The sequence below is a fragment of the Argiope bruennichi genome, chromosome 1, assembly GCF_947563725.1.
Source record: "Argiope bruennichi chromosome 1, qqArgBrue1.1, whole genome shotgun sequence".
NCBI lineage: Eukaryota > Metazoa > Arthropoda > Arachnida > Araneae > Araneidae > Argiope > Argiope bruennichi.
The window spans coordinates 79,974,740-79,998,609 of NC_079151.1; the positions used below are offsets into that span (position 1 = coordinate 79,974,740).

Below are 23,870 nucleotides of genomic sequence, written 5' to 3' on the forward strand. Positions count from 1 at the left end.
CCAATAATTTAAAAGTCCTCATTAAACGATATATTCGTATACAACATGATTCAAATTAACAGGTGGTGTTTAAGCACCTCCTATGAAAATCTGAATATTGGAATGTGATTAGTTTTGTAGATAAATTCTCATTTGCTCAGATTTTGGGATTCAGAAAACAACTAATACGTATTTTTGCCGATGAAAGGTATAACCGATATGCAGTGTTAGTAATCAGGACAAATTTGGAAATTTTATTTTCTTCTGAGAATGGTAATCAATATTTAGAACCAATTAGTCATTAAAATCTGATATTAAACACTATGATGCTAATTTTACCTGTTTGACCAAATTTCTTTTCAAACTCTTTTAACAAAGAAAAAAGAATCTTTTGCTGTGATTATAGTATTTCAATCGGTAAACATTTACGCAGACATATCCTCTTGTAATTGCAAATCTTTCATGAAAAACTGTGCATTTTCAAGCAATGGAAAATTTGCGTTGCAACCTGGTCGCAAAATTACCGAAAACAGATAGATTCCAGCAGCCGATTGTGATAGTAATTCTAAAATAAGTAACAACAAATGTGTATAAAAGTAATTATGCAAGTACAGTTTAAGGGAATTGCAAATTCCTTCTGCCAAAAAATATGATTGATTAACGAGTTGTAAATAAAGAGGATTATTGACAAATAAATATTATATATTACACAAAATTCACAAGATATACACGGGGTCAACCGTTTTTTCATTATAAAACATTTTAAAATTATTTATTTTTAATACCAGTTTGGAATGCGGTAATCTTTAGTTTCATATTCACAAGTCGATGCAATGTGAAAAAAGAATTCCAAGTACAATTATATACACCAAAACAAGCATAGTAAATGAGAGTAAATTTGATAAATACAATGGATTTATTTTCATTTTAATGTACCTAAAATAAGAACTTAAAAATAATTGAATGTCATGTAACTTGAAAGATAAAAAATAAGTCTATAATATATATAATTTATTATCATTCATTTTTTTTCACTTTTTTACTATCTTTCATTTTACATTTTACATTTCTATAATAAGTGGAATCTTCTCCACTTCTGTAATATTCGAAATATTCAAAATTAAGTAAATTATCAGAAATTTAAAAGTAAAAGTATAAGAGTCTTCCAACAATTATATACCTTGATACTTTTATAAAAAAAACTATTATGTGTTAAAAACTTAGTGAGCTCGATATTAAACTTTAATTGAAAAATTAGCACTTAAACACAATAATTAATAGGAGTTACCACATTTCTATTAATTTTACATATAACTAACAAAATTTAGAAACTAATATCAAATTTGTATATTATTTAATGACAAACTATTGACTTCTATCTGTCTACCAAGAACGAAGGGAAAACAACACACGTGAAAGAGAAGCAACGAGTTGTAAATTCCTTATTTATTATAGAAACAATTTTAAAAAGAAAAATTCGGTTAAAAAAGTTCGATTAAATTCCGTTAAAAAAGAAAATTTGGTACTTAGTAATTTTATTGATCTGAAAAAATGTGAATGAAATAATCACAGATCTGAGTTGGAAAAATCTGAACCCCTAATCCTTTGTAGAAACAAGATTCTTAGCACTATTAAGTGACATAAAATTCTATTTTTCAAAAATTATTAATTCATTTTTATGCAAAATTTTTAATTTTTTTTTCAAAAGGAATTAAATTTTTTTCCGAAAAAACTTTTTAAATGAAGATGCAATTTCTAAATCAAACAAAAAAGTAATTATATTTAAATAAAGGTAGTTAAAAGAAATCACCTGCAATCGGAAACGGTTATTAAACACTTAATCCCTACTATTTTTCATTTCATAAATTTTATTTCATTTGATAAAATTACTTTGTATTCAGAAATAAAATGTAAATATATAATTTTCAAGAAAATCGTCCGTACAGAAATTAATTTAATTAGATCAAGTCATAATTTGAAGCTATACTAGGACTAATATAGAAGAAACATCGAAATTCTGAATCGTGATCAGATCACGATCAGATCAGACATCTGAGTTAACACCCCCAACTTCGTCATCATGCCAATATATTTAACGCACGACGAATTTTACTTATGCCGAAATTCACAGCGAACAGACATCAATAATTTTGAGGAAAAAAATTATTTGTCTAAATTATCAATAAATGCAGCACCTTTGCAATGGAATCATGAGATATTTAAGCACCTGATCAGGAAAAAATACTTTCAGTCATAAATTTAATAAATTTTAAAAACAAAATTACTGATTCAATTTTAAAACTAATATCCGCTTTTAAGTCTTTATATAAAAATAAATAGAATTTTATCGGAAAATATAGGTTTGGTCAAGAAATTTTTTGTCTGTAATATAAAATGATATTTATTTCAACTATTATTACTTTCTGTGATCATGTTTAGTATTTTGAAATGTTTATTGCTTTCTATAAAGTTTTTAGTATCTCTAGTGCATATTGAAGCTTAAGAATGAATTATTTATATTAATGAATACAAAATTTCATAAGTAGTATGTATGCCTTCCCAACTATGGAATAGAGCTTTTTAAATTTTTATTGTAATTAATTATCAATGCTAAATAATTATAACTGTGAAATAGTAAGAAACTTTTGATAAAAGTTAAATGGCAATTAATTTTTTTTAATTAAGAATAACTATTTTTATATAAATAAAATATTCTTTACAGAAAAGTATAGTATTTTCTTTATATAAATGTGTAGTACTATATAGTATTTTCATTCCAAATAACACCTAGTATATCAGCAAATATTTAATGGAATTTAATTTGAAATAGCAAATAGTTTTATATTCTTATTATTACATTTCGATTTTTTTTTAAATTTCAGTATATAATATAAATTTCAATTATTTAGAACCTCCGGATGCTCCGCAAGATGTGAAAGTTTTGGAATTTGGAAGTCGAACAGCCAAATTAGGTTGGTCTGCACCATACAGTGGGAACAGCCCTATAACTCAGTATATACTTCATTATAAAGAAGAAGCAGGTAAAGTGTTTACTAATAAAAACTTGTAAAGTCTACTGAAAATAATCAAATATTGTTGCTTTTATCTGAAATTTGTATTGTCAGCTATTTTGATTTTTAATATAAATATTGTTTTTGCTTTTATAATTTAAAATGATTCATATTGTGAAGTTTTCTTAATAAATAAAGTTTTTTTTAAAATGTATGTATAAATAATCTTGTAATGCTTATTGCATTAATTTCTTGAAGCCATCACAATTATTATGGCTTTATGTCCAGAAAATAAAATATTATTCGAATAATATTTGTTATGAAAATGGATTTATTAAATTATAATCAGCTGTTATAAAAAAAATTTAAGTATTTAATTTTTTAAAAATAACTATAATTCTATTCTAATAATTATTATTATTAAAATATTTAATATCAGCAATTTATTTATTAAAATCTGAAATAAAATAAATTACATTTCCTACAGATAGATGGCAGCAAAAGTCATGGAACATAACGATTCCTGGAAGTGAAAATAATGCCGTCGTAAGAGGATTACAACCTGTTACTTTCTATCATTTTCGATTATACGCAGAGAATATTCTAGGAAGAAGTGAACCTAGTAATGTAGTTCACCTGCGCATGGATCAAGAAGGTAAAAAAAAAAAATACAGATACATGGTATTCTGTATTTAAATAAAAAATTAAAATTTAAAATTTATGTAATGTTTTTAAAAAAATTCGCTTCATTACACAATATCACATATTTTCTCTTATAAAAATATTTGAATATGATTCGTATTAAGTTTTAGTAAAACATGAATAAGCAATAAGATATATCAATATATCTAAACATAGCTTTAAATTACCAAGTAAATATTTAATTATATATCTTCGAATAGGTAATTAAACAAAATTTTATATCAGAGCTGTATATTATTGTATTCATAACCATTCAACTTATAAATAAGTATTTAGCAGTTAGTTTCAGAGGACTATATTATTTGAGTATTATTAAAATCAACTTAAACAATTTTTTTTTAAAGCAGTCAAACAGATAAATGAGCAGTTTTATCTTTTTTAGTTTTTCTAGACTATAGAAACATCTGAAGCAATTCATTATTCTTGAATATCAGAAAATTTGACACATACATGTTAAAAACTTGTACAACATCACACATATATATTTTTAACATGGCGATTACATATTTCATTTCGTAAATTTTTAATTACATGTAAATAAAATTAGATTTCGAATTTTATAAAAGTGTAATTTAAACACTAATTGATATTTTTATACACTGAGTCGCCTTTATAAACTTTTTATATGCTATAATTATAATTTTGTAAAAAAAATATTGATTACTTAATATCTTTTAATCTTATTAAAGAATTCATCCAATGATTAATAATTTTTATTTAATTAATTAAAGAAGCTGTTAATGTGGTACAGTGTGGGGTAATTTTCTTTTAATGGGATTTATTAATCCATAAAGCATAATAAGCATAAAACATAATTCGCTTATGAAAGTACGGTCTTTTAATTATGTAAAGGAATTAAAAAACACAATTTCTACAAAATTTGAAAATTATCAAATTACTTAAAATTTAATTTTTTTATAACCAAATAAATTTATTTTTCATTATCATTTATGATTTTGATTTGATTTTAACACGTTAAAACACATCTTTTCTGAGACGATCGCATTATATATTTGCTTTTTGCTCAGTGTAATAAATCAAAATAGGTTCCCGAATTCCTGAGCAGGTTTTTAATTGAAATATATTACCATTTAGTTTGACTTTTTGTTCAAAATGACATTATTTTCATTTTTTAATCCTTTATTTTCAAGGTTATTCAAGAAAGGCGAAAATGATTTTCTTGATATTTTTTATATTTAAAATATCTTTTATGTATGTAAATGTATTTTTAAAACAATTTATAAACCATTTTTCCATTTTGTATGAATTTTTTTTAGAAATTTAATTTAATTTAATTTCATAGTTATTTTAACATTATTGTTAAAAGCATAATTAAAAGAAATTTACTGAAATTAATTTTTTAGATAAATGTGAGGATTTGATTCTGATTAAAATGTAACAAAAATACATTATCGATATACATTTTTTCTACATATAAAATCTTGAAATAAAGTCTATTCTTAATAAACTTGGTCGCTTTATATTAACCAATTAAAAAAATCATTGTGTTATGATTTCTATCTAGACTTTACCGTATAAACAGCTTGATTAATAAATTAAATAAAATCCTCTTTCTTTTGAATTTTATAACAGTTGCTTTCGAAATCCTTTTTACTTTCTTCTAAACAAAGTATACAAAGAGAAATAATATCTAATACTACTTTAATATTCATAAACTCTACGTTTCAGACTTCCTTGAATCCCGAAATCCATTTTTAGATGGATGTTTGTCATCTGTCTGTGAACACGATTACCCAAAAAAATAAAAAGAGCATACATAAAATGATGGTTCTAAAATTCATAGATTTTTGCCAATATTTTGAACGAAATCGATCCAAGCTAAATCTGTCTATATGTCCGAGTGCATGCGAGCTCGACATCTCAAAAAATTGTTTCTAAATGAAAAATTGATAGACGAAATTTTATACATATATTGATCACCAGAAATCTAGATATCTATTGAACCAAAGTCAAAATCATCATAGGAGGTATCATCTGCATATTTTCCTATATACGAACGCAATAATTCGGAAATTCAATGATTTAGATGACATAAAATTTGATATGGGTTCTTGCGATCAAAATTGCATATTTGTATTAAATTTTCATCTATATGTTGAAAGAATGAACCCAAAATTCATATAAAAAATTCTATAGTATTCTGAGGAATGAAAAATTATGTATTCTGTATAGTTATAACCAGAAGTTATGATTGTCCTCTAGTCTTTTTTACTATAACTTTTTAAAATATACTGCCTTCAATACGTATAAGGTGAATCACAAATGAAGTCATGTATTATTTATGTAAAAGGAAGAAAAAGTCTAAGAAAAATTTCCGTTAGTTATAATATAAAATAACAAGAAAGTGCCATTCCATTTGTCATACTGAATTAATTCAAATAAATTTAATGAGTCATCTTCAAATATATTTTTTTATAAATTTCTTTCCCTACTGCAAAAACACACATTTTTGCGATCCTTTTATTATACATATTCGTATGATCTTTTATAGTAAAAACAATTAGTTGCATATAAATTTAAATATGTATTATAAAATCCTAATTAATTTAAAAAATCACAAAATCTGCTAAAACTAAAAACTACATATGACATTTTTTTAGAAAATGCATAGTATATTTATGAATATGTTCGATTTTTGTATGCACTATCGACTGTCGAATCCCTTCAATAATAAACACAAAATAGTTTATAGTTTTATATCAAACTCAATTAAAAATTTCACCACCGATTTTGTAACTTACTACCTGAAATATATTTCTCCATAACCAACGTGCGTAAAACTTTTTTTTCACATTACGCTTGAAATATCCATAAGGAAGTGCTCTTATCCTTTTATAGAGAAGATAAGATCTTTATGATAAGAATTTTAGTTTTATTAATAATTATTTATTCTCAAAATAACAGAGACTAATAAATAATCAAATTTCCAATTTCATGCTTTGAAGTAATTTTTGTAATGCACTCGTGTTCTGAAGCCATATTTCAATAAATGGAATTAGAAATTAATTTATATACATTTTCTAATTTATTTTTTAAAAAAGCAGTGTAAAATCCTGTATTTATTTCAATGGTTTTGATAACAAATATTTAAAATAGAATTTATTAACATAAACAACTATTTCAAAATACGACGTCCCATTCATATTTTAATCGCTACAAACAAACAACCAAAGATCATTTATTTTTGTTTCCAAAGTTAGTTTCTATTCCTTTTTCCATAACAATTTGATATGCTACACTTAATCTAAACTTGAGTGACAATGAGAGGAACGCGTCAGTTCCACTAGATACGCTCAAAATTGAATTCATATTGTAGCAATACATGTATAAACTGCCAATCTATATCAATACAGCTGTGAAGCAGACAGATATCTTGAATTAATTTGCACTGGTGTCTAAATTCCTAGACACTACAGAGAGATGGTTAACGATTCCGTTATGTCTCTTCCTAGAGGAATACCCCCAATCCTCTGCTTCATATTAGGGCATATGATCTACGCCAGCCGTTTATGTAGATAACGACTCTCTAGATTCAGTGTCTAAGGAACAACTAGGGGATATATATATATATATATATATATATATATATATATATATATATATATATATATATATATATATATATATATTGGCGTATGGCGTATTGAACATAAGTCAAATATATTTTTTGATTTCGAAACAGCTCTATAATTTAAAGCAAGCACCGGATAATCAAAATTAATGACCACGACAAAATATTAACATTAAGTTTTAATAAACAGGATGTTCCAGAATCATAGGACAAATTTTAGGATTAGATCAGTTTTGCAAAAACAAGTCACTTTTTTTACCAAAGAGCAGGGGGTAAGAAATAAAAATCAGCAAATATTTTGTATCCACCTTGTAATTCTTTGGCAAAGAGCCAATATATCTGTATTATATATATGTATTTAAAACGAAAATACATGCATGATTTACTACATCTATATATATGGTAAAATTAATATCAGTTAATGCATATATTTTTTTTAAAATGCAATATCCGGAATAATGGTTACAAAAGCATGAAACTGTCTTTGTTCTAATACCTAGAGTTTAATATCTTGCAGAATATTCAGCTAAATAGATGGCCAACTGATTCATATTCATTCTATATATTTAATAAATAGACCATATCAAATATTTATAAATGTATAGTAAAATTTCTAATTTTCTTTGAATTGAAATGTATCACTTATGTTAAATTAAATCGGATGGCAGAAATCGCGTACAGTTATATATGAAATTCAAATAAATAAATTTATTAATTTACATTGCTATAACTTTTATTGCAGCACCCGGAGGTCCACCCCAAAAAGTAAAAGCACGGGCAACTGGAGCACATATTGTGAAAGTCACTTGGAAGGTTAGTAACAATATTTTTTTCTGATTTTATATATTATTAATTACCTTTATTTCATTTGACTTGTTTCATGTTTCTAAAGAAGAAATTTTATAATCAGTTTTCGTTGACTTCTTAATATATTTAAGTTTTCAACACTGTTTAATTATTTTTAAAGATTTATTATCTGTTAATCGATTATCTCAATTAAATGTTTATTAAATACTAATGGTATTTTTGGCATTGAATTTTGGAAATATTGTTTTAGTATATTTAGAATAATGACTTATACAATTATTATACGATATACGATATTTTTAATAGTAGACTGCAATATTAAAAATTAGAAGATAATTAAAATGATAGATTTCTATTTCTTAGTACATTAATATACATACATTTCATTTTTTTATAAAATGCATTAAAATCTGCTTTTATTTTACTTGTTTGTCACGCAATTTCTAAAACAACTTCTGTAGAAAATAATTAAAAAAATCTTTTTTACTTCTAGCCGCCAAGAAAAGATCTGCAATTTGGTTTGATAAAAGGCTATTATGTGGGATATAAAGAAGTTGGTTCAAAGGACACGTTCATTTACAAAACTCTAAATGCTAAAGGAGGAGAAAATTTCGTTGAAGAAACTCAGCTTACAGATTTAAATAAATTCACAGAATATGCAATTATTGTGCAAGCATTCAACGCCAAAGGCGCTGGGCCGCCTTCTGATCAAGTAACGGTGAAAACACTGCAAAATGGTAACTCACAAATTAACTCTAAAATTAAATAACGACAGATTTATTTATTTCTTATTAAGTAATTTATTAGGTGAAAAAACTGTTTTTTTAAATTATTTTTATCGTTATTGACGAATAAATTTTAAAAGCAAATTTCACGAAATGTCGAGTTACATAATAACATAAATATTTATTTTGGGGGTACTTGTTTATTTTTATGGCCAGCTTGACTATTGTAATACTCCCTTTGCCAATTTTGTTGCCATCTGAAATGCACCAATCCGTGAATGTGATCATCTCGCAGAAATCTTGGAATAATAGGTATAACGGAGCTTGTCAATCTTGACAATCTTTAAATCGCTAACTAAACCAGAGAGCCGGAAAAAGAAACAAGAGACTTTTTGATTTCCGTTTTAACATGATAATGTTTGTAAGCTGACATACTATTTTAAAAATAATATAAATTAAAAAGTGTTACTGAAATGTTTGCCCTTATTTTCAAATTTAGTATACAATTGCTTGTTAGTAATAGGTGTTTATTATGACAGGATTTTTATTAGAAATTTGTGAGTAAAAATTAATCGAAATTTAAAGATTTTCCTTAATAATATCAAAGCATATCATAGCCTAAATTAATTGTAAACTACTCTAAATATTCAAAGAGTAACTTTTGAAATTATCATTTTCGTACAACTGTTTTCTCCAATTTTAGTTAATTATTTATATTTCACAATAATAATATCTGTGTTTTAATATCTATGACTATATATACCGTATTATAATAGTATTAAACACATTTTGGTGTGCACTTTATTGTCGCTACAGTTAAAATTAAATACATACAATAATATGAATTCTGAAAAATTGTCTGAAATATTATCCTTCTACGATGTTTCGGCTTGAGAAATTGAATCCCCTTTATTTATTTATTTAATCGGTAAAATAATTTGTTATACTTATTTTCACCTGTCCTGTCTTTTAAAATGTATCCCCAAAAGAATAGTATTATTTCTGTAAAATACATGTAAATGGGACAAATTAAATTATAATGTATATTCCAATTGAATTTTTATGATGAAAAAAGTAAAAAAAAGTTGTTGATTAAGTTCTATGTTCTGAATGAGATTTTTCTCCTTTCATCTTTCATTTATTTGTCTGCATCTCATGAAAATTAATTTCATCTGTGATAAATGATACATAGTATTTTTTTTATTTTCAATTTGACTAATGCGGAAATACTTTTTTCTAGTTCAAAATGGCTAACCAGTAAGGATTTCACATATAAGCATTAAATCAAAAGTAATAGTAAGCGTTTATTATACTAAATATTACATTGCTAACATAAGTAGTTGGTTCTCTCAAAAAACAAGTTTCCATTTCAAATATTTTCTGTTTACAGAATTATAAAATGATTATATATTTTATAGTATTCATAGATAGTATAGAGTTCTAATTTATTTTTGAAATTTTTTTGTTTAGACTAGCGAATTCAGTCGAGGGAAATAAAATTTTCCATATCCAAATCGTAATCCGTATTACTTATGACATAGAAGGTTCCAACTTGCATTTATTGGTACTTTATTTCTTGTTGAAGATATTATAATAGTTTTTGAATTTCGCATTTAAAAAAATATTTATTTTTTTCTAATACCAAATTAATCTGTGTATTGTATTGACATTGTTAATCATCAACACAGGCAAAATCCTTATGTTCTGAAAAAACAACATGAATTTTATTTTTAAGATAAAAGGTATTTGTTCCTTATATCACTATTTTCAAATAAATTTCTTATCAACTGCTTCTCCTATTATACTTATCATATTACCACTTTTATAAATATCATTAAACGTTTAAAAGGTAAAAAATGGCAGTAGATGTTTAAGCACCAAAACGTAAAATTCAATAATATTTTTCAGATCCTCCTGGAAGTCCGGTTGTGAAAGTAACCTTTTCAAATCAAACAGCAATCGGACTATCCTGGGACCAGACTGAGACGGAAAATCCAGTCCAAGGTAAGTCCAATAAAGAAGCTTCAAAAACTCATAGAAAATAACAATTCCTTAGAATCATCTGGATTCTGACTTTCTGATTTATTATATAACTTCTTCTTTATTCTTTTGATGCTCATTTGAAGTAATATTAAATTCAAAAATACCTTTGAAAATTAGACAAAGTAAAATATGTTTGATATGTAATGTTCACAAATTATTCAATATGCTACATAACTAATATCTAAGACTGATGTATAAAAGTTGTAAACTTTCAAGAGAAAATTAACTAAAAACTTTATAAAACTTCTCAATAGGTAATAAAACATTCTTTCTCAGTAATTTTTATTTAAATTTCAATTTCGTCTTTTTTTAGAATTTCATTTTATTAAATAATTATGCATAAATACACGATAAATACGAAAAAACAAAATAAATGTAATTATATTTCTAATTGCTATGAAACTGTTAGGCATGAGATTACAGCATTTTTATTTATTTATTAGAAATAAATGTGTTATATTTAGTATTTGTGTTACGAAGTAAACCAATAATTTTATTTGAAGTGTTGAAATGAAATCACTTCAATACTGAGAAAGATCTTGAAAATCAATCATTTTTATATATAAGATATTTAGTTGAAATGGATGAATTTCAGCTAGGGAGAAGAAAATTCTTAATTTTGCAATGAACTTCTAGAGAAGATGAAACTTGTGGTACTATGACTTGGTAAACCTTAAGGAGCGATGAAATTAATTTGCATTTGAAATAAATGCTAAACAGATGAACTGCTAACATAAATATCCTTGCGTTTGCTGAAGTTGTCAGCTTGATAGGGTTCAATCAATTATCCAGTGGCCAAATGTATTGAAAAATTTGATAGAATGATCGGAATTGGATAGAAACTTTGTGAAATTCTATTTGCACTAAAGATCTCACCATTCGCTGAGGGTCTCTGATTCAACCACTTTCACGCAAGAATATATACCTGATCAGAGTGTAAGTTGCAAGCAAAGCTTGTTGCCCCAACATTTTATTTGTGATCGAATAACAAAATACTTTTAATTGCATGGTCGCAGAATTTTACTGTTTTAAATCATGCACTCTATTGTATTTTTTATGCATAAAGTTTGCAATATATCATAAAAATTATCAGCAAAAAAAGTCAGCAAAATACGGGCACAACCAGCAAATACAAATTAATATTTTTATCCTTAAAAATAACTAAAGTTACGTACAACATGACTCAATCAACGTCTGACACTGCTTGAACGAAATAAATAGGTTTTTCAAAATATCGTTTTCTTTATTAGTTAATATATGTATTAAAATGTTCCATTGTTGTACAAATTTGAATTTAATTCGATTCTATAAATAGTTGCAATAGTAGTTGTACAAATTTATAAACTAACCATTATTCAAGTATTCAAAGTAATTCTTGTGTGTTGAATTGGAGATTTGATTGTTTTCTTTGATAATTTAAAACGAAATTCATTTTCTACTTTCACTTATCTTTCTAGTAGCATACTTTCATTTCTAATAAAAGAAGGCCATACATAGTTGAATTATAATCCAATGACCATTATATTGTCTTGGCATTGTATCTCAGTTTAATACTTGAAATTTGTTTGTTTTCTAAATAAAGTACAAAATCAAATCTTCAAGACTCTTTATTTTCTCATATATGCTGAGAAAGAATATAATCGTCAAAAACTTTGAACTGGATATTTAAACAAATCCCTACTGCTGCGACTTCGTTGAATCAGAACAATTTTGGAATTATGTCTGTCTGTCTATTTATGAACTCGATAATTATAAACGTTTTGAGCTAAGCGGAGGAATTTTAGTATATGGCTCCTCACATCAAATTTGTAATTTTTTTAATCAAATTTTGAACGAAATTTATTCAGAAGTCTGTCTGTGCTGCTGTCCAAATGTACGCTTACAAAATGAAGAGAGGTAGATGATTAAAATTTGATAAATAAATATAACATCCAAAACGCTATTATGCATTCAACATAAAATTAAATCGATCAAGAGGTTGACAATTTATTGTTATGTTCATTTGCGTGTATATCATGCATTTGCGTTCATTTAAAAAAATAACAACTTATCAGAATAAAATTTGATTCATAATTTTAGCATCTGAAATGAGATCCTTATCAAATTATGTCGAGCTACACATGTCGAAGTATTTTTGATAAAGATCGTTTATCGGTCTTTACTTTCATAAGCAAGTAAAGATGATAACACAAAAATGCAATGACTTAAAATTATAAAATTTGCTAGGTAATTTTGAAAACCATATTTGTAGTTCTGTGTTAAATTTTGATTTTAATCGAAAAAAGAATAAGCGTGCAAAACATACATTTGGTTTCCTTCTGCTTGAATGTTAATTAACCGAATTCTGCATTACTAGCATCCGTCGGAAAAATCGCCAACTTTTGCATGTTAAAATACTTTTCCAAAACTATTGTTCGCCTATGGCATGTGGTCAATAATGCGCAAAGACAGTTTTCAGAGAATATGAGAAAAAAATGTTAGGATGACCACCACCTTGGTTTATTTATTTATTTTTTTAAAAACCACATTTGTGCAAAATTATAATAATCAAACCTAGTACATGTTTCATTAATTTCTCAGGTTACATCCTTTATCACAAATGGGACATGGGCGATTGGCAAGAAACAGAACTTTCAGCAACAGAAATGGAATACGCTCTCAATGATTTAAAGTGTGGATCGCGTTATCAATTCTATGTTACCGCTTTTAATTCTGTTGGACGTGGTGCGCCGAGTGATATATTGAGAACGAAGACTGATGGAAGAGGTATGTAACACAAATTTTGATCAATATTTTTACAAACATTTTTGAAAGCACGATAGAAATTAAAATTATTCCCACAAAAATTGTCTAAATAATTACCAATGTCTGTTTTAAGTATTAAATATTTTTATATCCAAATGTAATTCTAATTATATTGGAAATTGTTTAGCAATCCGCTTGAACCAATGATCATACTTTTATAAATTTTTATTAGTTAACAGAGAATGGAATTATATTAATATAATAAAGTAAGAATAATATTTCAATATCTGTTTGAATTTATCATGTATTTCGACGTCCATTTTTTTGCTATTTTGAAAAATGTTTTGAAATCAGCTCTCCTGATAATATGGTATATACGTATATTCTTTAAAATTAATCATGAATGGTATTGTGCTAATGTTATGAAGCATCAAAACAATGTGCAAGTAATAATTCCTACAATATTATTCGAGTTTCGATAATTTTACGCTAATTTGGAAAAAAAAAGAGAGCATTCCAAAGTTTTAACGGTAACAATTCTCGAATTATTGCTGGAGTTCTCTGTTTTTCATAAAGAGAGCTGAAAAAACTGGTAAACATTTCAGGATTATTTTTTAGTGTATTGATGCATACATGGAGCGAGTTCAAGTTTAGTTTACTCTTTTTTGTGAAGTATTTCAAGCTTTCCTTGTTGTATTTTCAATTCTAAAACTATACAATTTGTATGCGATTTATATATTAGCTTATATAAAATTCCATCCGTCGTTATAAGAATAAATTTTATTTCCCTCTTCTCAAATAAGCTACTTTGACTTTTTTTTAAGTAACAAAACTATTCTAAACTTCAGTCGTTATTTTAAACGAATCAAACGGAAGATATTTATGGAAGACGTTCCATCAAAAATTTTATTATTTTATTGGAGATATTTATATGAAATGCATATTTGGAATAATCGGATTATGTTCACCGAATTCAATCTGTTGAATCTTTTGAATCTTATGGAATAAAAGGTTTTTATTTACAATTTCTTTTTTCTTGCTGTGCTCTTGTGTACAGTAAATCCTGAAAAATCTTGGATGTGGATTTAAAAGATACATACTGGCAAAAGAATTTCGCTTAAATAAAATACATTACCCTTTTACCTTTAATTTAATTTAATTGGATGGTAAATGCTGTTGAGAATGTTGGTATTAAAAATAAATCCTTATTTTTTAAAAGAAATTTAAATTTTAATATAAATTTAACATGGTATGTTAAGTATCATGAAGAATTAGGAAACAACAACTAATATTGTTCTAAATATGAAATATTTACTCGAATGAAGAATATCGTAGATGATGTATATTGTTTTTTAAAAGATATGAAAATTTTATTATGAAGTATAAAATATGTAATCCTTTTCTGGCAGTCCTTTTTTAATTACGAATGGTTTTGAAAATATAATTTTGTATATTTTGATTTAAATCGTTAGGCCAATAAAGGATATATGAACAATGTTTTTTTTTTATTGAAAATGCGAAAGTTAATTCCAATTTAATGAAACCAAAAACAGTTTCAATGAATGATAATATTTCAAATATTTTGTTTCTGTACAATTCAAAGTAAGTCAAAAATCAAGTCTTATATTATATAATCTCTAAATTCAGAAAATGTGGTTTGTGTAAACATAAATCTAAATAAGAAAACCACTGATTGTTTATTTTTCAAAAAATTATACTATTCATAAATATTTTGATAAATGTACTAATAGTGATGCTTCATGTTTCAACTCTGAATTAATGTACAAAATTATATGATTTCATACAAATATAAAAAGAAATTTGCACAGAAATTTATAAGTAGTTAGTTATTTTATTTCATACAATTACATTGAAAATAATTCATAACAAAACTACCTAACTGTTTTAGTCATAGGAAATAAATCTGATTATATTGTTAATCATTTTTTTTCTTTTATTAAAAACGGCAAAGGAGAAATTTAGGTTTAATAACTTATTCACTCCAAATTTTGTATTTTTATTGATGAAAAATAAATAATTTCTGTCTGTCTTTTTCAATCCTTTGGATTTGTTTGCATACAACCTACTTTATTTTAAAAATATGTAATTTATAATCAAATGATAATTTTTTTATCGTTTTTTTAAGATTTGTACCAATTTTATTAATTGTCTCAAGCCATAATTTAAGATTCTAAAATTTCTTCTAAATAATAGAAAATCATACTGATTTTGCATAATTTTCATATTTTATTGTAACACGTGTTTCATTTTCACGCTATCACGTAGCATTTGTTCAAAATGTTGCATTTCATTTTAGCTCCCGTTGCACCAGACAAGCAATCCATGCTCACCATAAATCAAACTAACGCAGCGGTGCATTTGGATGCGTGGCACGACGGTGGTTGCCCTCTTACATCTTTTGCTGTGAGATACAGGCAACAACGTCAACAAGTGTGGAATCTAGTAACTGAAGGTGGACCAGAAGGGGCAGGCCGATCTCATGACCGACTTCGCAATCAAGTGATACTAGATGACTTGATACCTGGAACGTGGTACAGGCTTCAAGTGACTGCTCATAATGAAGCTGGTTCAACTGATGCTGAATATACATTCGTCACAAATCCTATATCACCAGGTAATTTTTATCTTTTCAATAATAAAAATCTTTGTCTGCCTTCTTCCAAAACAAACACTTCTTGCTGATTAATGCATTGTTCTTCTGACGACAGATAAAAAAAATTCATACATTCAGTAAATGATGCCCAATTTTCTGTATCTGAAAGGAGTTCAATGAACAATATAAAACATTAATTCATGCAGTCTGTTTGTATTAGGAGAAATATAAATGTAACAGAGTGTATATGAAAGAACCTTTTGCTGTCATATAAAAAATATCTATCAGCTCATTCCCACTTCATTTTATTTATTACTAGCCGCCTTTGGCGGCCAGCCGGTTCACCAATCTTAATGCTCGTTAAATATTTTAAGTAACTCCTATTTTAATAGATTCTTCATCAAAACATTTTAAAGCTTCAAATTTTGATAGTCATATGATTCACTCATAATATTATAAAGGCCTTCAGTCATAACTCTCTAATATTCTGTTAGCTCCCGTAGAATTTATGCTTTAAATTAAAAAGGAAATGATTAAACTGCAATTAATATAAAAACATTTTTTATTTAAACAAATCATTTTTTTAATATGAATACTGAAAACAGAGTCTCTGAGCATTTAAACCTTATCGGCACCAAAGAATAGCTTTCTTAATTTATGTAATGTCTCAAGAATTTGTCAACAAAATTTTCTCAGATTCATCATGAACAGATCAATTCATTAACAATGTTTAATTTTAAATGCATCAAACACTAAGAAAATAAACAGAATCGTTAGAAATAATCGGTCGAGAATATGTTACGCCTAACTTCGTTAGCGTGGGGGGAAAGACTATTTATTTATAGTGTGTACCTGAAATAAAAAAAAACAGCAAACCAATTAATCAAAATTAAGTCCGTATCCATTGAAAAAAGAGTTGTCAACAATCAGAACACACTGCGCATGCGTGAATTTTCAACACCAGTATGGTAACGCAAATGCGTGAATTTTCTACGCCAGTTGGAATAACGCTAAGCTGATTAGAATTTTTTAAATTTCCTTTATTCTGTTTTATTTTAATTCCAAAGTACTTCAGAATGAATCCGAAAGATCGATTAATTTAACCACTCAGTTAACCAGAATAAATAGTACCCTACGTCCTATTCTGGACTAGAATCTATATCTGTGCCAAATTTCATCCAATTCCGTTCAGCCGTTTTGGCGTAATTGAGTGACAAACATCCATCTATCCAAACTTTGACATTTATAATAATATAGATTTTTTTAAGTTCATTAAAAGCAGAAATTTAATTAGTTGTTAAAACGTAAGTATCATTGAAAAGATTAATTTTTTATCTTCAACATGATGAAAAAATCAATTTTGTGCTGTAATATTTTTGGAAAATATTGTGCGAAAACACCAAAATCTTGCTCAATTTTTAGTTAATTAAAATTCTGATTAAAAAAAATCAATAAACGTTGCACATTGATGACCTCCAAGGTATACATGTACCAAATTTGGTAGCTGTAAGTGAAACGGCCTGGCCTGTAGAGCGTCAACACACACACACACACACACGCATTGAGCTTTATTATAGGTATAGATATAGATAGATGAAAACAATTTCATTTTATGATTTATAATAGCATCTTCACATATATATATATATATATATATATATATATATATATATATATATATATATATATATATATATATATATATATATATTATTTCTTTCACATTTGTTTCTGAAACTGAAAGTTTGCTAACAAGAATTCTGCTAAAACTGAGCTTAAAAGAATTCTATTACAGGAAACTGAAGAGTATATTTCCACATTATTGAATTCTTGCAGTTATAGGTTTCAATTTCATTTGCAAAATTATTAATTATGTATGAAATGGATTTGGAATAAAATATTTCACTTTTAGGATAAATTCCATAATAAGGAATAATTTAGGAATAAGACATAAGAGCTTCAAAATAGAAAAATCCATTTTAAATCAAAGTCCCAGACAACTTTTCTCTGCATTAAGCAAGCTTACATATTAACTTTATGCCACATTTTAATATTTCAAATTTAAAACGGAACTGAATATTGCAATTTTTTACACTTTTATGTAATTTGATTTCTTTTTATGATTATAAAAATGGAATAAATAAAATCTTCTTTATTCTCTTCTGATGCCCAAGGAAATTGAGTTTTTCTGCACACATTTGATTTATTCTCGGAATGGACACGAATTTTTAATATTTACAAAAATTAAATTATAGAGAACTTATTTAATTTAATTAAATTCAATCTTGAATCGGTTCTAGTGTTGCAGCCTGGTAGTGAATTTAAGAAAAATAATTGAGTATGAGATTTCATAAAGTGTACAATTAGTGGTTTTAAAGCAGAAAACAGTTAGAATAATTTAAAAATTGCACAAAGTTAATTTTTTTCAGAATTATTTTTAATCAAATTTATTTAAATTATAAAACCGATAAATATTTTTATTTTATTATAAACGCCAATCATAGTAAATTAATTTGCTAAAACTAAATACAATAAAATTGCTACGATGTTTTTTTACCGCCCCATTATTTATGACATATATTTTTTTATCCATCAGCTCCTTGTTTGCATAATAAATTGCTGGTTCCAGTAATGTATGTTTCATTATAACTAAGTGCCAAACTCCTCATTAGTCATTTCTTTGTTTTAGATACTGCTCCTGTTTATCCAGTAAACGATGACAATGCTCAAGAACTTCCTCTGTACCTAGACATTAATATTCTTGTTCCTGCTGCTGTTTCCTTAGCTGTTGTCATAGCATTAGTCATCCTTGTGTGTGTGATAATGTACAAAAGAAGCTCTCAAGACACGAATCAGACAGGTACATCACGGGCAATTTTTTTTTTATTTTGTAAATATCTTTTCAAATAAATGATTGCAGTTTTTAAAAAATGATATCAAAAATAAAAAGACATGAAAATTTTTTAAGAAATTTTTGTTTTTATAATATTTATATTTTATCACAAAATTTGAAATTGACTTATAGAGAATGGTTAAAAGAATTTGGAAGATAAAATTCTTTTTTAAAAGTAAATATTGAAAAAAACAAATTGCTTTTTGCTGTCATTGCCACTAAATATATGTTTATTTTTGGAACATACTTTGTTCTCATCAAACAGTAAAACTACGTTATTTACTTCCATTTGTAGAATGTATGTAGATTCTGTCCTGTTTATTTCAGATGTCTCTGGACCTAATTATATTGCAAATAAAAGAATGAAGGTGTACAATTCACATATTATATGAATATACAGGCAATCAACAATAACAATAACGAAATTAAAAATATACAATATTTTCAATACGGGAGTACAGAAAAAAAAATGTAAAAAATAATGAAATTATGTATAAAATGTATATAAAATATTTTTTATCTAATAAAAAAGTAAAGTAGGCAAATCATTATGAGTCAAATTGTAAGATTAAAGATTAAACTCTTATATTAATGTTAAAACATTAATATAAGATACCAAAATCGATAAAAAAAAGTTTACCGCTTTTTAAAAATTATTTACAAATTCTTTTCATGAATAATTTATTATAAATTTAAAAGCAAATTAATATTTCTATGTCAATGTACACGATAAAGAAAACTGATACAATTCAAATGATCTATTAGTGCAGTTATGAAATGAAATAATCAGTACGAAAGACAACTCAAAATTCATTATATGCTTTTTTTTTTTATTTTGGCTTAATTATTGACAACACTCCATCGTGTTTCCACAATTTCTAAGGGAATATATGACACAAATATTTAAAAAGGTTTGACTTTAGTATAATTTATAATTCTGCAGATAAGTAATATATTTAAATTTTGGAACAGAAAAAAAAGTTATGAAATCTTCCTAAATACTCTACTTAAAACGGAAGAAACATTTTAAATTTTAGAATGGGCCAATTGCATTTATATGCCTGTAAATCACAAATTTGATTTATCTGAGTAACAATCTCAAATTCATTGATAAAGAAAGATTAGGAAATCTAATGTCCAAATCACTGTTCCTAGAAAATTGCAAAAATTAGTATTTTGCCCTTAGTCAACGTCATCAATTTACAAACTTGGTTGATAAGATGATAATGATAGTTTATTAAACTCAAGGAGACAGAGTAACAAACACTAACTGCGAGCCTTTTAATAAACGATTAGATAACCTACTTTCGTAATGTTTTCATATTATTTATTGCCTTAAAAATATGCATTTTTTTTTTCAAAATGCCTCCACACATTTAAGAATTGAGCTTTATTCCTTTACTAGAAACAAAAGGTAATAAAGATGATTTTATAATAAGCAATTTTTAAATTTTATTGGTAAAGCATTTTTGATTATTATCATTGAAATGTTTTTTTTTTCTTTTTTATGTTTAAGATATTTTATTATCTCACATAATTATATATTTTCTTTACTTTCACATTTATTAATGGTTCCGATTTTGTTTATAAACATTGATTCAACAATGAAAGATTACTCACTATATTTAAGGCGACTATATTAAGGCGCTCACTATATTTGAGGCGAAAATGATTACTCATTATATTTAAGACGATTTTTTAAGCAAAAAAAAAAAAAATGAAATTTTACCTCTTTTATTATATTGTGCATAAAACACCAAAGAAAAATTTTATTATTTTAAATTATAAAGTATAAAATTATAAAATAATAGGAATTTATTATACTTTATAAAAACTATTTAAAAAGTATAAAAAATATTTATTTTTTAAGAGTACTATTTCGAAAATATTGTTCTGCATAAAAATCCAGAGCATATATGTAATTTTCCATTCATTGATATTTTTTAATTTTTAAACATTACTTAAGCATTTACATACAAAGAACGATTTTCCATTTCAAAATACAAAAGCTAGTTTTTGTTCAAAAGAGCACTAGTAACTACACGAAAGCATTTTTTGAAACTTTAAAGTATTTCAAATGGAGAATTTAATTTTCATTTTTCTCTTCAGTAAAATGAATTTCCTTCTTTTTATTCAGTTGATTGTTACCGACCTAATGTAGAAACATTTCATCAAATAAAAACTCGTAACATTATTTGGTGATTAAAAATTCCATCTTTCGTTCTCAACTTTCTTCTAAAAGAGAATTAGCAATACCTTAAGTTACTAAAATTAAAGAAACATTTAAAAAATACAGAAATATCAGAAAAATACAGAATATAGGATTTTAATAATGTATTATGCATAAAACAGAAATTACGTTGTTAAAATATTTCGTCTTTGTTCTTTTCACATTAAAAATTCAACATCATTCATACGATATTATTTTTAAGGAAATCTGAACTATTTTGCTTTGGAAGTTACCATTAAAAACACAAAGACAAAAATTTTGAAAATATTTCATAACTCTTTCTAAAGTTCTTGCTGTCTTATTTCTGAATATAATCTTCATATGAACTCAAATATAATATCCAAAAAATAATTAAGTCAAGTAATAACAATTTAATATATAAAACCATCATTTCAAAATTACATAACGAATTTTACGATAGCCGAAAACTAAACTTTTTTTATGGAATAATGATTAAAGTAACCGTCACCACCAATCCAATTTCGTGTATCTGTAGCATAAAATGAGTGAAAACACTCCAGTTGTTTTCTCACGTGTTTTTATTGACTTCTCCAGGCGGGAACAGCGACACTTACAGCAATCGTAAGTGCCAAGTTCACGAGAGCGTCCAGATGACGAAAATGGAGAAGAGCTCACTCAAGAAAACCCTCTCGGGATCTGGAAGCCGAGGAGACTATTATCCTACGCCCTATGCGACAACTAGGATCTCAGCAGAGGAACAAAAAGAACAAGCAGCTAGGCAGGTGAGAGGGATGGAAAAGGCACTTTGCGCAACGAGCCTAAATTTTACCAGTTTATTTCATGAAGAATCGTGTATGTTCTACAAATCAATATAGATTTCTTCGAGTTAAACTTCATCTACTAAAGAAACTGTAAAAAATGCCATATTATTCCAAATTTTATAAAATTTGGATAATAAGTATTTCTGATGATGCATTCGCCATTTATTAAGAAAATAATTTTAAAAACTTTATTTTAAAAAAAATACAGCAATAGAAAAGAAATGCTATATTTTCTATCAAGTTTAATAATAATTTTTTTACGTATTTCCAAAGCTAAAAATTAAATGCAATTAGATCAAATTAGTAAGGAGGTAAAAATGTTACTAGGCTGTGGGTGACCACCTGTATAAGCATCCACCTTAATTTTATAAATTAATAAACTAACAAAATTTAATCCTTTCATACTTTAAGAAAATCAGTTTATTATAACAAAATCCCAAAATAGTTTTGGAGTTCTCAAATGTCCTTTAACAGTTTTAAAAAATAACGAAAAAGTAAGGCCTATAAAATTTTATTTAAGCAATAATTAAACATTAAAGTCTTTTCGAAGCAATCATACATACTTATGTCACTAAAAAAAACCTAAGTCTAATAAGACATTAATCCATGAAGAAGTGCGTTCCTTGCATTCACTAGAAGATGCATATCGAATCTCGTAGTTTGGGATAAATTTTTTTTTTAGGAAAACACACATAAAAAGTCATATTTTTGCTATAGAAAGCGTTAGCCTTCCAATTCCGTCCATTTAATATTTCAAATAGTTCTGATTTCAAAATATCCTTTAGAAACTTAGAAATTAGATCTAAGGAGCAAAGTAACAGATCGTAATTTTATCTCGAAATATCATAACTTGAGGTAGCATAACTTTTATCTTTAAATAATTCAAAAAAAAATTCTACACATATATTTGGGGACTTCTCAAGTTCATATTCGTTTAAATGCCTTGTTATTAGTGTTAATTTTATGATGAGACCATAAAGTAAAACAAATTCACATAAAAATATGTTCCAAGATATTATTAACATTCATTCGTCACTGATTTATTGTATCTTACAACATAATATTAAATTTGTATTTATCTGAAAATAGTGAAAATATATGAAGTGAGAAACGTTACTTTTCATAAAATCAGAAGCGGTGAAATTTCGAGTTCCGTGAATTATGGCATTGTCCATTGTTATAAACCCTATGCAATGAAAGTGACTATTCGTAACAATTCACACTTTTGTGAACGATTAAGTACTTATAATCCACTTGTGTAATAGAATCTTTCAAACTTAAAGTACAAGAACTTAATTGTTATAGATTTTTAGAAGAGGAGGCCTGGAAAGGATGGAATCTCTTTGAAACAAACTTTATAGCGATTGGAAAGGACTGTTACAATGGAAAAAAAGAATTCTTGAATCACAATGATTCACAGAGGAACACTTTATAAAATAAAGTTAAATAAAAAAAATCCAGAACTAGTAATTACTTATTCATTACATTGAAGCATGATTTAAAATGTAAATAGATTTTAATGTACAATCCTTTGATAACTGGCAACACCTGATATTCGACTTCATTCCATGCATTTGTAAGGATCTAAATAGTCGTGAAATTAATAGAAATTGTGATTCGCTGCTTCAGTCCTTCTACATCAAGATGGGTAGTCTTATAGATAAAAACTTTGAAGTAACCCTACATGAAAAAGAATCCATGCTGGTTAAGTCTGCCGATCGATGTGGTCATGGGAGAGGAGTATCAT

The 23,870-nt window shown here is 26.1% G+C and overlaps 1 protein-coding gene across 1 annotated transcript in view; it reads left to right on the forward strand.

Moving 5' to 3' along the window:
• The window catches only part of LOC129981393 (cell adhesion molecule Dscam2-like), a 362,276-nt gene that overhangs the window by 316,618 nt on the left and 21,788 nt on the right, over positions 1–23,870 (forward strand). Inside the window, exons 14-22 of the mRNA XM_056092228.1 lie at positions 2,889–3,020; positions 3,478–3,645; positions 8,027–8,097; positions 8,585–8,828; positions 10,725–10,820; positions 13,440–13,625; positions 15,922–16,239; positions 18,908–19,078; positions 21,897–22,084. Of these exons, the coding sequence (XP_055948203.1) occupies positions 2,889–3,020; positions 3,478–3,645; positions 8,027–8,097; positions 8,585–8,828; positions 10,725–10,820; positions 13,440–13,625; positions 15,922–16,239; positions 18,908–19,078; positions 21,897–22,084 (1,574 nt within the window). The remainder of the gene's footprint in view (positions 1–2,888; positions 3,021–3,477; positions 3,646–8,026; positions 8,098–8,584; positions 8,829–10,724; positions 10,821–13,439; positions 13,626–15,921; positions 16,240–18,907; positions 19,079–21,896; positions 22,085–23,870) is intronic.